Raw genomic sequence first — 14713 nt, 5'->3', positions numbered from 1 at the left:
GTTACTTTGACAAGAAATAGGAGCCTTGTGGCATAAAAACAACAAATTCATCCAAATGCAAGCGGCGCTTTCGGGGTACTACAGGGTCCCCTTCATCAGGCTCATCATTCTGAGAGTGATGAAGGGGACCTGGTAAGGTCCCAAAAGCGCTTGCATTTGGATGACAATTATGCGTCATTAAATGGACTGATTTCACTTTTATTGGTGTGCTGGTGACGTTTCTTAACTTGACGTTATTTCACGTGCCATCCGTGGTCATTACAAGCACCCACCTGGATTTGACAGGTTTTCAACAGAAACTGGTAAAGAGTGCACCAAGATACATCTATACACTTATGGCATAAAAAGTCCCCTATCCATGAATATGAACCACTGGAAAACTGGAGAAAAGTTGAATCAGTAAGCACTCATCTATTTCTGGTTGTGCCTGGAGGTCAGCTTTAAGTTATTACTCTTGTAACTTTTGTTACCAATAAAAACTGTAATGACAAAACAAGAGTCCTCTCAAACACCTCACAGGACGCATCTGAAGAACACTGCAGAACAAGCTTTGTACATCCATTAAAATAGATATATTTACCTTGTAATTTTAAATTAAAAAGAAAAAAAAAATCAACAAAACAATTTTATTTCCAGTGTTTAAGTAGGTATGCACACAGGCATGGTACAAGGTGGCAGATCTTCATGCAGAATAGTATTCTTTTCAAAGAAAGAAACCAGTTCCACCCAGGATTTACTATCTACATGCCTATCATACAACATTTACATCAAATCTGGTATCTGAAGAAAAGATACACAATGTAATATATATACATTAAGTTACTGTATCTTACAGAAAAAGATTAAAAATTCAAGTCACATAAAACTCAAAAGTCCATATTAAAAGTCGGTAAATATGTATATATAAAACTCGAAGGATCTATTGGAATGTGTAACCAATGGAAGCTCTGAATCCCAACTGTTAAAATCTGCAAATTAAACCTGGAAAGTGAGAAAACGGGTCTATTTTGTTCACAGTAGGTTCCTCTAATTAGCCGGTAACAATATGGCACCCTAACACACCACATGATTTCATAACGAGGCACTTTTTCAGAGTGACTAAATAAAAAGAAAACCCCCAAAACATTGTTACATGGTGAACATCTGCTATTGAGAAAACCTCAGGTTACAGAAAGAAGGTATGTACAACAGCTAAGGATAAAAATCATTTTTTGTTCGACTCTGGTATGCTCTTCCCACAGAGAGGGTGTTGTGTTATTCTGGCTGTAGCTGAGCTCTGCGAAGACGTTCCACAGGGCCAATGAATGAATTCAGCCTCAATACAGGCTGCAGAAAACAAAAAAATATATATATATATTACCTTCGAAGTTCAATTGTATGTCCGGGCAAAATAATAAAAACAACATATTTACTACATCTTTGTGATGCACGCACGTATCCACATGTATTATCCCTTACAAATACAGAAAAATACCTGTGGTCCGTTGCAAAAACCCAGTGAGATCCTAGTTTTCTGTAGTGAGCTGACCACACTGCCTCTACTTAGCTGAAATCCCAAGCAGAGTCATTAGCCCCGGCCCAAGTGCTCTCCTCCTAGACTACAATACACCCCTACCCCTTATAGCATAGAGATAAAACAGGCAGGTGTTCTGTAATCCAAGCAGAGAAGAACTCGGCAGGACTGAAAACACTTGCTGGGATATCAGTACAGCAAAGGCAGCAATGTCAGCTCAATTCAGGTGAGGTCAGTGGATTTGTGGCAGGTCACCACGTATTCTCCGATACTTGCAGAGACAAAACATGGGGAAAGCTGCACATATTGCAGAGATGTACCGAATGATTTATTTTTTATTTTTTATTTTGCACGTACAAACACTTTAAACAGACTGCTTAATATATATTTTTTTTCTTTGTGAGTGTAATGAAATGTGGAATTTATTTATAGGTACTGGTAGAACCGGGATCGGACCACCTGAGTACCGGACAGCTTGTGCGGATGAGCATCTACAGCAGAACTAAAGTTGCTCTTAGCTTTGTTCTGCAAGTTCTCCCCATTGAGCTGATCAGCTGACGAATGGGACATGAGTTCGGATTGACTTTCCGTTACGACGCTGGTGTCGGTGGAGCCGACGAGGGGTGAAGATGACAAATGAGGAGCTGTCGACGTCGGTTCCGTCAACTTAGTGCTTTCTAAAAGCGGTTCAGCGGGGCTAGTGGCGTTGAGTTCCGTTGTGCTAGTGCGTAAGCGTTCTCTTTTGAGCCACGCTGAGATCGAGTGGTCTTGGGATGTACACTTTGGCTTCAATCGATCCATGGCGGAAAGTTCTGACTCGTTACCTCCCTGATGGGGTTCGTAAATTTTTAATGCATTTAAAACACTTAATTCGCAAAAGTCCCTCTGTCCCCCTAGCGTGTGCCTCCGCCGAATGTTTTTCTTCTTCCGGTTCTCGGCGGCGTGTGCTTTTTGGCTATCCAGTCCAAACATGTCATCTGCTGAGGTTTTCAAACGCAGTTTAAGCCTATCTGTTATCTTAAGCTTCCAAGCGGGCTCCGGCTTTTCCGGCTCACTTTTTAACGCTAAGCCCAAGTCACTTTTTACTAAGTCCAAATTGCCAGATGGCACTCCAGTTCCGGCCACCTCTGCTACAGGAGATACTGCCGAGGTGTCCACATTCTTGCCATCAGTTGAACATTCACTATCTGTGTTTTGTCGCAGAGACTTTTTCCTTGATAAAGTGTCACATTCTATAAGTTTATGAGAGCTAAACCGCCGACTGTCCATTCGCGGGGTAGAGCTGCCCTCTGTACAGCTGGCACTTCCTTCAGAGTTCCTTCGGCTACCTCTAGACAGTTCTTTAACTTTGCCTTGGCTCTGCCTATCATAAGCATTGCTCGGACAGTCGCTTTCGGTGTCTGTTTCCATGGGCCGGCCTTCGCTGATCAATTCGCTTCTTTCATCATCTGCATCCTCGCCTTTGCTCTCTGCCACAGACTGGACCTCGGGGCTTATCAAATTGGGCTCCAGGCCAGCAGTGTAGAAGGCAGACGAGGTGGTGGAGTAGTCGGAGGTAACAGAGCTTACCTCTGCAGACAAGAAGTCGTTGCCTTTTATCTCAGGGGTGATAAAAACATTAGGTTTTGGTTTGTGCATGGAGGCCTGGGATGAAGTGCTAAGAACAGTTCCTGAATCGGAGATGCTTTCCTGGGAAGGGAACATCTTTATGTCATCGGATGGTACAGCCAGTCTTTGCATTAAGTTTGGAGATTTGGAGGGTTTCGGAGGACAAGGAGTGATCTCATCAGAAGGCGTACTGTCTTTTCTTAGTTTATCTTCTGTGTACAGACTTGTGTCTATGTCTTTTAGTGTCAGTGCTTTAGGTTTTCGAAGGATGTTGCCCTCTTTATTAGTTTCACCTTTTCTGCTCTCAGGATTCCAAATTTCCATGGGGGAGAGATCCTTTTTGTAAAAAACGCTATCCACCTCATCCTCTGAACTACTGGGATGGGGCTTGTCTTTCTGTTTCCTGCGTTTTCGACTGGCAGCAGCAAAGATGGAGGACACTAGCAGCTCCCGACTATACTGATCTTTTCCGGATCCCCAAGAACCCTGTGAAATAGAACAAACAGAAATCAGGAAACATAAGGCACACTGCGTCTCCTGCGTTACCTAGTCAAGTCTATCTGTTTGCAGTCCTGTAATGAATACACTGAAATTAATTAGAGTGTCATCATCAAAGTTTGGCATCTTTGAAAACACAATGGAGAACAGGTAACTTTGGAACACTAGCACTTAGCAGTTGTATAGACACCAGACATTTTCATATGATATCCTATTTCTGGGAGTGCAGAAATCCTGCAGCTTTTGTTTCACACATCACTTTAATATGGCATAACAGTCATTGGGGCACAGGGGCAGTGCCTTCCAATTTTCTTAAATGAGCAAAAAGTCAACCTCTCCCTAAAAGGGGTAATAAATTCACCCATGCAACAAAATCTTGTTTTTTTTCTTTTCTATAGTGAGGGAATATTAAACACTGCATACAGTTCTTTGTGTAATATATTAGATAAAAAATATTGCCGGGAAGGGGCAAAGCTTCCCCACATCCAATCGCTATCCAAATGCTGCCGCCTTCACCTTCGTAACATCTCAAAAATACGCCCCTTCCTCACCAATGACACCGCAAAACTGCTTATCCACTCACTTATCTTTCGTCTTGACTATTGTAACTCCCTCCTCATTGGCCTTCCACTACACAGGCTATCCCCCCTTCAGTCTATCATGAATGCAGCTGCCAGACTCAGTCACCTTACCAACCGCTCAGTGTCTGCCTCTCCCCACTGCCAATCCCTACACTGGCTTCCACTCGCCCAGAGGATAAAATACAAAATATTAACAGTCACTTATAAAGCAATCCACAACTCAGCCCCCCGATATATCTCAGACCTTGTATCAAAGTATTACCCTAACCGTCCCCTCCGCTCATCCATTGACCTCCTGCTTTCCAGCTACCTTGTCCACTCCTCCCATACTCGCCTCCAGGACTTCTCTAGAGTTTCTCCCATCCTCTGGAACTCTTTACCCCAACCTGTCCATCTATCTCCCACCTTAACTGCCTTCAGGCGTTCCCTAAAGACTCATCTCTTCAAGGAAGCCTATCCCACCTCAACCTAACCACTCAACCATCACATTCTCAAATAATTCATCCCCACACAGCTATCACTTCCCCCTCTTCTTTTAGATTGTAAGCCCTCAGGGGCAGTGCCCTCCTTACCATCTTGTCTTGAATTGTATTGTAATGTCTTCCTTATATTGTAAAGCGCTGCGCAAACTGTTGGCGCTATATACATACTATGTAATAATAAAGCTTAAGTTTTTTTTACGATGTCCTCGTCTACATTAAAAACCTGCCGGTCTTGTGGTTTTTAATTTGAACTGCCAGGTAGGACAAATAATTATAACCCAGGAACCACAAAATTAAACCCCCCCCCCCAAAAAAAGAAAAACTGAAACTGAAAAATTCTGACATACCTTAGATTTTGCCGAGTCACTAGTAGCGGAATCTGCAGGACAAGAGAAAACAGGTCTGCTGTCAGTCGCGTATGATGGTGAGGAACACGATGGCGACAAATAATGCAAGGCTTCATGAAAAGGACAAGCACAGAACATAATGTGTCAAAGCAAAAGAAAACAAAGGGGATAGTCATAGCTCACAAAAGATGCAAGCTCCACCACAGAAAGCCACCGCCATGAAAGGATGCTGTGAATTGTAGGCAGAACCAGCTCAATGAGAGGAATGGCAAGGAACCCTGTTCTTAGAAATAAAAACAAGAACACTGAAGTTTAGAAGACCCCTCTAAGCGCACTGATCTTTGTGGCAAGCTCCAAGAAATGAAGCAGCTATGAGCTCTAAACACAAAACACACAGGCCTAGTCTAGCATGGGGCTAGTCGTGTGGATCCGTGGCACCGGAACACACAGAAGGGGCTCAGGTTGCAGACTGGGACATTGTTACACTGCAGAGTTGACAGGCAATCACTGATGACTGCTGAGGAGTCACAGTCTGAATGTCATCAAATAAATGGGTCTATTGGAATGTGGGACTTGTTCTAGAACAGGATGGCTACAAAAGGTCAGCTATTCTGAATAACGCTCTCTCCGATGTGTACGCTCTGTGGCCTGAAGAGCAATGCAGCATTGGCTCGTGTGCAGCTATACCACAAAACCAACACATGTTAATGTCTTCTACAGCCAAGCTTTTTTTTTGTAGTGTAGTAGGATGTAGCGTTGAAGGGATAGACCATCTGTCAGGTTATTTATTGCTTCTGGCTATTTTCCCTCTCTGTACTGGTGACTATTTTTTACCTTGATAGAAAGTGATTGGAAATTGAAAATTTTAAGTCGTCTCTGGAATAGCATCTAATTCTTCTAACGGGGACACCTATTCTGATGACAACTGTATAAAAAGGAGATCCCTCAAATCCTGTTGTGTTTAACGGATAGGACCTACATCCTCCTAGCTGTATATCTGCAGTGTGAAATCTGAGGCACTGCTTCCTCGTTTAGTCTCATGAGCTTTGCAGTGAGATTTGGTGATGTCACTACTGTGACTGCTCACTGTTCTCCTTGCTGGACACTCTGAAATGAGTTAGAAAAGACCTGGCTCTATCAAGATGGCCTCCTCCACATCGAGACACTACTGGCGAATAATCCTTTGCCCACTACCTACTTTTTTTTTTATGGCACAACTTACAGGAGTTTAACTCCTTTTTAGCTGAAGATTTATTAACATTTAGATCTTTTCCTGGAATCACAGTGATGTTTTCATATATTGGTTGGTGGGCATGGCTGCAAACTAGTTTTTTCCCACAATTACACTTGTTATATCCTACAATTTAATTCCATCACATTCTGTGCGCAATGGACATTTCAAGAGCTGTACATGTAGAATAGCACAAAATGGTAGCGGGTAATATTGCTATCCCACTGCCTTCCTGCTTATAATATGAAATGTGTTAGAAGGGCAAAATTATGCTTAAAATGATATCAATGGGCAATTTTTTGGATAAATTAGTGAATGGCTAATTTGCTGTGTCCTATTAGGGGAGATTTCTCTTCATTTCCTGTAGTGGTGACAAGAAGTGAAAGGAAAACTATCTAAAGTGAGGGAAAATCCCTATTAAACAACAGGAACAGGTGTCCCCATAGTAAGATTTCCTCCTCTTTATCTATTTCAAAAGGCAAAAACTTTGGATTCCCAACACTTTCTTTCCCAGAAACTTTCCTGCTACTAAAGACCACATTAGAGACTTCCATGCTGCCTGTCAGCTGAAGCTAGGTGGTATCCCCACAGAGGACCAGGTGTATTAAAAGAAAACCTGTAATGAGACAAATATGGAGGCTGCCATGGTTGAACTTTCCTTTTAAAAATACTAGTTTCCTGGTTATACTCAGCCAATGTGCCTCAGTGTTGACCAAGTCACGTAAGCATGCAGGGGTAAGTTCCGACTTGTATGACATAGTATTGAAGCCAGAAACAGCCAGGCAACTACCATTGTAGAAGTACGCCATCGATAACAGCCTCCATAGATCTCTCAGTACAGGTTTTTTTTAGGTGTCGGCACTAAAAATTGTAATAACATCCCCACAGCCACCAATCAGATTCAAGTTCTCATATATCACCTGTCATTTTCCAGGCCAGACTGAAATGTGATTGGTGGCTTTGGAGAAACAAGGATAGTTTTGGACAGTTGGAGGTTTGAGATGATTGCCCATTCTCTACTACTGCCATTATGAAATGGATAATGAACATCAAGTACTGTACTGCAGGGAAAGAAAACTGAGGCTAGACAAGAATAAAGAGAGCAGAAGGGGCCAGCTAATGGATCGATAATGTCAATTAATGTGCATTTTTTTTTATTGCAAGAGCTAAGCCCCATGCCACACCCCTTATAGACACATGGCTAATGCTTATGACCAGAAAGACTAGTAGACCATACCATGCTATCTCTCCTCAGGGTCTGCTTCAGAAATAACAAGAGATGGCAGAAAGACTTTTAAGAACGTAGCATTGATCTGTTTACAATACGCTGAGCAGAAACAAAGTTGTACAGTGCAGATTTTCTTTCATTCAAATTCAAAATGAGGAAATAAAAAAAATCTGGATAAGGTAGGGTCCACTTCACAAAAAACGGGGGTTTCTGCAGACAAGGCAGCTACATTGTGGACAGCAATCCTCCTTCTTCCTACAGTTCCAGCTGTCCACCACTGACATCACAGAGTCCACTAGTGACATCACTGTGTGGTAGACTCCTCCCATTTCGCCTGTTTCAACATTGGTATAAAAGATCTCAGATAAGACAGGGAACAACAGAAAAGAACACAACACAAAAAAGCCCTTTGAAACCGGATAGGCTCTACGTGTATAGGGACACTACTCAAGAAAGGGGTGGGGACATGCTTGGTTAGTGCAGCAGCAGGTAGGAAGGAATATGCTAAGAGTGCCTGTGATACTAGTACTTAGCCAAGGAATAGGTGGCAAGTGGGGAAACAGAACAAAGAATGACTTTAGTACACATGTGGGAGCTGTAAAACAGTTCTGAATCTTTAACGGGCCAGTTAACAAAGCAGTCAGGGATAGTTTCAACCAAGACCAACTTCCAAGCAGCTCTGCAGAGGTGGCACATTGTCATGTGACCAATAAACCAATCAACCATTAGACATTATCTCTCCAATGTGATTCCTGTGTGGTTTACCTAGAAGATGCTCTTGGCTGTCCCCTTCCTCACTCCATCTAAAAAACTGCTGTCTGAGTAACTACTGGGCAGATTCCTGTGACCACTGTTACGAGGACAGAAAGTAGGAGGCAACCACCCCAAAAGCAACACAGACAGCAATTAGAGTTTGGTAGAGCTTCTAGTATTTTCCATTTTGTTTTAAGTTTTGGCTAGTATTTACTTCAAAGAAAACTTGTACCGAGAGAAAGAAAAACATTCCTTGACGCAAAGCATTGAAGTCAGGGACAGCGGGGCACATAGCATATACCAAAGGTGGTCCCAATGGTAGTTTTAGTATTTCTCTCAGTGCACGTTTCCATTAAATGATTTTAAAACCATATCAAGCCACTTTTCCAAAGAATAGGTGTTGCCCTTTGCGATGTTCAGATTTCAATATCTGGATGCTTGCTCTGGCTCAGCAACTCACTAAGTGGGCAATGACAGGTTCACTTTATGCCTGTTACATGGACTATATGTTACAGCATACATTTTCTCTTTTAGTCTGAGCCTTCTTTGTCAGGAAATGTAAACGTTTTTTTGCAAAGCTGTTTATCCCGTCTTCCTGGGATAGGACTCGGATCTGCTTATCTGGCTCCCTTGTACCTACAGCTCAGGCTCCTCCCATATTCCAAGAGGACAAAATTGTGGGTACAGGAACTCATGACAAACATCCCCCCAAAAAAGAAATGTATACAGTAACAGTTGCAGGAGAGCATTGAAATGCCAGCACATCAGTGTCACCTAAAAATTAAGTATAGCATAGCGCCAATACATTTCCCTTCTGTAGGATTATTGCACCCGGCCTTTAAATGCAATATCACTTTAAAGTGAATTCGGTGTGAGAGAACACCAGAGACTGCCTTAGCTGACTGACAATACTAGTTCCCTGGCAGCCATGCCAATTCTCTGGCTTCAATGCTCCTTGAGTTGCTGACTCAGGACAAGTATAAGGATGAGGAACTCTGACTCTCATTTACACCATGCTTGCTCCAGGTTTGTATCTAAAAAGTGCTGAAGACAGTGCGCTACCATACGAAAACTTTGGCACACAAAGACTAAAATGAAAGAATATACATAACATATAATAGAATAGTTTGTCTATAAGGGCCAGTGTTGATGGGCTTTTGATCGTGTAAGAACTGCATTCATGCAGCTGTGGCCAACTGCAGGCTAGAAGGTTGCCAACCGGACCTGTCAAATTCTGAATGATCTCAGAAGTGTCACAAACTGACGTCAACAAGCCCATCCACACCGGCCCGCATGCTGGTCACACACAGGCAGATGTTTTGGCCAATAAAGGCTTGGATGATGCTTATTACATAACCGATTAGCGTGATAATCGATTGAGGGGGATTTTAAAGTATCACAGGAAACTTGTGTGATCATGAAAAATGACCTGTTCTCCCTGAAAAAAGACGTGTTGAAATTGAGTGTCAAGTGTTTTCTTTAGGAGAAAGCTCACCAGTCACGCTTGATCTTTGGAGGAATGAGCAGGTACTGGATCATTTATGGTGTTGGGTAAAGGTTTGCCTGTATATGGTCAGCAGCAGACTAAATAGAGTCCTGCAATAGGCACTCATGTACATCCTGCCCCTGTGTACAAATTGTAGTGTTCCCCACTAGTTCAACCATCTCCATGACAGTAACAATAAGCCCCAGTCCTCAAGGCGCCCCTAGGCTCAATACAGGTCACACAATGTATAGGGTTAGAGAGTAACTACTCGCACAACACTTTTTAGATGTTTCAAGCTAGCAGAAAACACTTTAATAGAGCAAAGCCTCTTACAACAAGCATTTGGAAGAATGTTGAAGCGGAAATAAAGAACCACAGAAAAAGAAGTCATAAGAACCTAGAGAAAACAGAAGTAGAATGCGCTGGGTTAGCCTGCGGGGTTAGACTGTCTGTGCAGGCAAGGGTTACCTGATATCTCGCCAGGGGACAGCCCAGTCCGTCCGATGTTCGGGAGTAAATGGTCAATATTGGGCAATGGCTGGCTGTCTATTGTGCCCTCCTCCTGGGCTGATGTCTACAGTTAATAAACAGAGATCTCTTGAACATCGTTACACGCATAGACTTAGTGCTATTCTTAAGAACTGAACATAACGGATGCTAAAAAAAACATGAAATCAATCTATAGTGCCAGATGAATGCAACCTTATAACTGATTCAACTGTTCAAAAGTTGTTTTTTTAAATATGTGGAAATGAAAAAGGCTATAAATAAAGGCGTTACCATAATTTACCACAATACCGAAACCAAGAAAACAGCAGGGAGTGGGGTAGCTGTTAGTTTCCAAAGAAATAATTTGTGAATAAAAATTAAAAACAGGCATAACAGACAATTCTTTGCTGGGAATAAAGCATCTCGCCTGATCAAGCTTGGCCCTGCCTTTCCCAATTCCAAAGCCTCCCTATAAGCCAATGAGGTGCCCAGAACCAATAAGGTAATGAGAGGGGCAAGGCCAAGAATGACTGACGGAAAAAGTCCAGATCTGCATAGAAGAAGATCAGCTGTCTATATCTCTGGATCTAATCATTAATATAACAAGCAGATTCTCTGAATGTAACCCATCATTAAGATTTTTTTATCATATGCTTTATTACAAAATTACTTTGAAGCTTAGTTTTTGGACAAACGTAATATTGTAAGGATAGTATAACCTATATTTCTGCTTGCACAGTGCTTTAAGAACAATGTTGATACTTGAGGCCCTGTACAGTCACTATGGAAGATAAATCAAGAAAAACTAGCTACACAATCATTTATATTGCTGTGTTGCCTTAAAGGAGTTGTAGCTGAACTCTGTTTTTTGTTAGAAGTACATACTTAATGCCAGGAGTAAATAGGGTGCATATAGAAAACCCTGGCAGGAACAGAAAATGGTGTGCATTTTCGGCAGTCTACTGAGAGGTTTCATTATTTTTACCACACAACCCTTTTATTGCATCAATACATGCAATGATGATAATTTTTAGACTTAACTTATGGATAGTTGACACGAATATGGGCAGTGTGCATGTTTCATAACTGCTCATTATCTGGTTACAGCAGGAAAATGCGTCTACAATATCTGCCCATCTATGTAATACTGCCATCATCTATATCTGCCCATCTATGTAATACTGCCATCATCTATATCTGCCCATCGATGTAATAATGCCATCATCTATATCTGCCCATCGATGTAATAATGCCATCATCTATATCTGCCCATCTATGTAATAATGCCATCATCTATATCTGCCCATCTATGTAGTCACAAAATTATCTATAGCTGCCCAACTGTGACATCATCTTTACCAAAAAATGGATCGCTCAGGCTTGTTTCATGGTGTTACTTGTGAGTCAGGCATCTCTATGTGCAAAGACAATATATAACTTGTCAGAAAGCAGGAATTTGATCTTAAAGACTGAACTCAGCCAAACCCTTTTTTTTTGTTTTGATCGATTGGGGGAAGGTTAAGAATCTCAAAACTTTTTATTGCCGTCTCATTTGGGAGACTGCCCCTTACTTCCTGTCCTGGTGACAGATTTCTGCACAGGAAGAGAAGATAAATATCCTCTATGGGACAGAAATGGCACTTAAAGCCTGAGAGGGGTTTCTTATGCACTCCAAAAGAAAAAAAAAAGGTTTTGGCTGCAGCTTCAACAGCTTTTGAAAAAAATCAGAGAAATGACAGCTCGGAAATCATCTGTGTATTTAGTCTAATAAACCCAACTGACTATATGAATGTACGCCATAACCACTGAAGTACAATCCTTGTGAATTTATAGAATAATTACTCATCCAGTATGCAGACGTACAAGGCATTGTTTGGACTTGTATTTCATTCAATTTTATTTCGTTTTATTAGTACTGCAGCTATCAACAAATTGCAAACATTCCCCCATTCAGGTATGACGTTCGAGACATGCCATCCTCCAGGCATTGCCTCTAAGAAAAACACAAATCCAGTACAATACTTACAATTGGCTCGTCTCCACTCTCCTCCCCGAAAAACCAGTCATGCTGAGAACAGAAGGAAAGATCGATCAGAACCCTCAAAACCCAGCAAGAAACATGCGGACAATAAGAATAATCAGTTTACTTACACGCAGAATGAGGGTCTCCACGATCTTATATTGGTCGGGCATGTGGGTGACCATGTGTGTCATATTATCTTCTGATGCTCTGACCAGGGTTGGGCCAAATACAATGGCCAGGTTTTTGGGCTCCATCTAATAAATGAAAACAGTTTGAGTTTGCTTTTTCCTTTTGCTGAGACAAACTTTAATGCCCCATGTAGGGTGTGGCAAACAGGGTTAGGCAAGATTGCTTAACAGAACCTGCCACACCCTACCCTAAATCTAAATAGACCACACCAATGCACTATGATTTTTTTTTTTTTTAAAGGGCTTTAAATGGCTTTGTTCCTCTTGGTTCTAGCACCTCTTCATGGAAAGACATTCTAAAAACTGGATTACGTACACTGAAACCTCCCAGGCATGCTGGTTTGGAGAAGCCTCTCAATAAAGTTGAAAATTGTTGACTATACCATCTTAGAACCACTCAGGGGCAATAGCCTCACTGAAAGTAAAGGCCAGTCCAGTATGATTAACGAGCCAGTATAAAGGGGGAGGCTTCTGATACTATTAAGACTCCTGTTATCTACCTTACCTTGTTCTTTTCTGAATTTTCTGCCACAGTTTTCAAGTGGGTACAAAGGAATTTGAGGGTTTGGTAATGATGAGCTGGCAACTCACGGATCTGAAAATTTAGAAAAGGTATGCCATTAAAACACAGCAGGAGATGAAAGATTTTGGTTTCATACCATGAATGTTAAGACTACCAGTGTATTGTAAACTAAAGCAGCCAATCAGAAACTGGCACTCACTAGCATACCCACTCAAAGAAAGCGGAAGGCTGCAGAAAGCTGATTTCTGATTTGTTACTTAGAGATTTTAAAATGCAGCTTTTAGGGTGGACACCATTTAACTGCCAATGACAGAAACTCCAGGCCTTACTGAGAGTTGTAGGAACCAGTCATAATAACCATGAAGCCTGCCACTGCTGGCCTCTCCTTAACAGTACACTGGCTGCCATGCTGACCTTTTGACGTTAGTATTTTGAGTCACTGGTCCAGAAGTAAACACATAGGGACTATTGATGAGCCTGGGCTTGGTGTGAACCCAGTTTACCTAAGTTCACAAAAGCCCGCCCAAACCTCTGAACGTCACCCACTACTCATGTCCCAATCAGTGGCAGGGAGGCACATTCCGTGCCCCACAGCTATACGTCACAAAGGGGTGGAGAGCACAACTGTCGCCATGGATTGAGTCACAAGGAGTGGGTGGCGGTCAAAGGTTTAAGTAAGCTTGGGCAAACTGGGTTCACACCAAGCTCAGCCTCATCTCTAATATGGACCTCTGACTTGTTTGCACTGTATTCTCGTTCTGAGTCAGAGCCATAAAATACTTAAGTCAGCCAGTTTAATTGCATTTCCAGAAGAAGGTCCACAATGGCACCCCCTATATTTCTCTCACAACAAGTTTTGCTTTAAACCAGTAAGTTACAGATGCAACTGCTACCCAACACTGATGAACAAAGAGTTGCACAGAATATGAAATGTCATTATGAAAGAAGTGGTAATAAAGGGACAGTCAGACATCATTCACATGCGTTTAGGACTGCATTAGATAAATATGGTCCTTTGTCAGCGTTGCAAACTGAATGAGACTCAAACTGAAAATTAGAAACCCAAGGGATGCCATTTCTGATGCTTTCATTTGCTTTATGCTTGTTCCAGGTCTGTGACTGAGAAGTAAACAGCTGAATAACTAGCCTTTACAGAAAGTGGTCATAGATGGCAACCTACAGATGTCTATGAAGACAGGGGAAATATATGAACACTTGCTCAAAAGAAATAATAGAGATAGAAGACACTCACCAGATTTCTTAGAGTTTTAAGTCTCTCATTGGGGTCTTCTTTGCGGTTTGCTTCAATGAAGTCATTGTATTTGTCTGAAAAAAGGAAAAATTGGTCTCTTAACTAGATGGGCTCATAAGGAAAAAGACGTAAAAGGACAGCAAAATATCTGATAAATACAAATAAAATGTAAAATATGTATTGACTGTTTATATGAAAGTTAAAGCAGAACTCAATCCTTCAATACTCATCTTAATGTCCGCATGCTCCCTTGCTGGCACCGACATCTCCCTGACTACTCCAGGTTTGAGGTCTCCGGACATCTAGATTGGCCTGGTAATTCTCACGCATGCACACGGGAGTTTATTCATCCCTGTACTTAGGTGTGCCAAGAATTTACACTGAGCTGTGAGTGATCCGTGTACATACTAAAGCATCTTCAGCATGTATGTCTATTTTAAAAAAAAAATCCAAAAGCAAAAAAAAAAAAAATCCAAAAGCAAAAAAACAAAAAAACACATCCTGCTAATGG

General features: G+C 41.7%; 1 protein-coding gene across 2 annotated transcripts in view; it reads right to left on the bottom strand.

Moving 5' to 3' along the window:
• Positions 1 to 1900: 1900 nt before the first annotated feature.
• Positions 1901 to 14713, bottom strand: part of ARHGAP21 (Rho GTPase activating protein 21) — a 168401-nt gene continuing 155588 nt past the window's right edge. For both annotated transcript variants that reach the window (XM_018557954.1, XM_018557955.1), the window contains 7 exons: positions 14203 to 14276; positions 12933 to 13022; positions 12368 to 12493; positions 12243 to 12284; positions 10196 to 10301; positions 5030 to 5061; positions 1901 to 3607 (listed from right to left, as the gene is read on the bottom strand). In XM_018557954.1, coding sequence (XP_018413456.1) covers positions 1940 to 3607; positions 5030 to 5061; positions 10196 to 10301; positions 12243 to 12284; positions 12368 to 12493; positions 12933 to 13022; positions 14203 to 14276 — 2138 coding nt within the window. In that variant the 3' untranslated portion in view covers positions 1901 to 1939. The remainder of the gene's footprint in view (positions 3608 to 5029; positions 5062 to 10195; positions 10302 to 12242; positions 12285 to 12367; positions 12494 to 12932; positions 13023 to 14202; positions 14277 to 14713) is intronic.

Source organism: Nanorana parkeri, unplaced genomic scaffold, assembly GCF_000935625.1.
Source record: "Nanorana parkeri isolate BGI_ZX_2015 unplaced genomic scaffold, ASM93562v1 scaffold313, whole genome shotgun sequence".
Classification (NCBI taxonomy): domain Eukaryota; kingdom Metazoa; phylum Chordata; class Amphibia; order Anura; family Dicroglossidae; genus Nanorana; species Nanorana parkeri.
The sequence above is the reverse complement of the archived record's forward strand: the minus strand, read 5'-3'. Positions and strand labels throughout refer to the sequence as shown.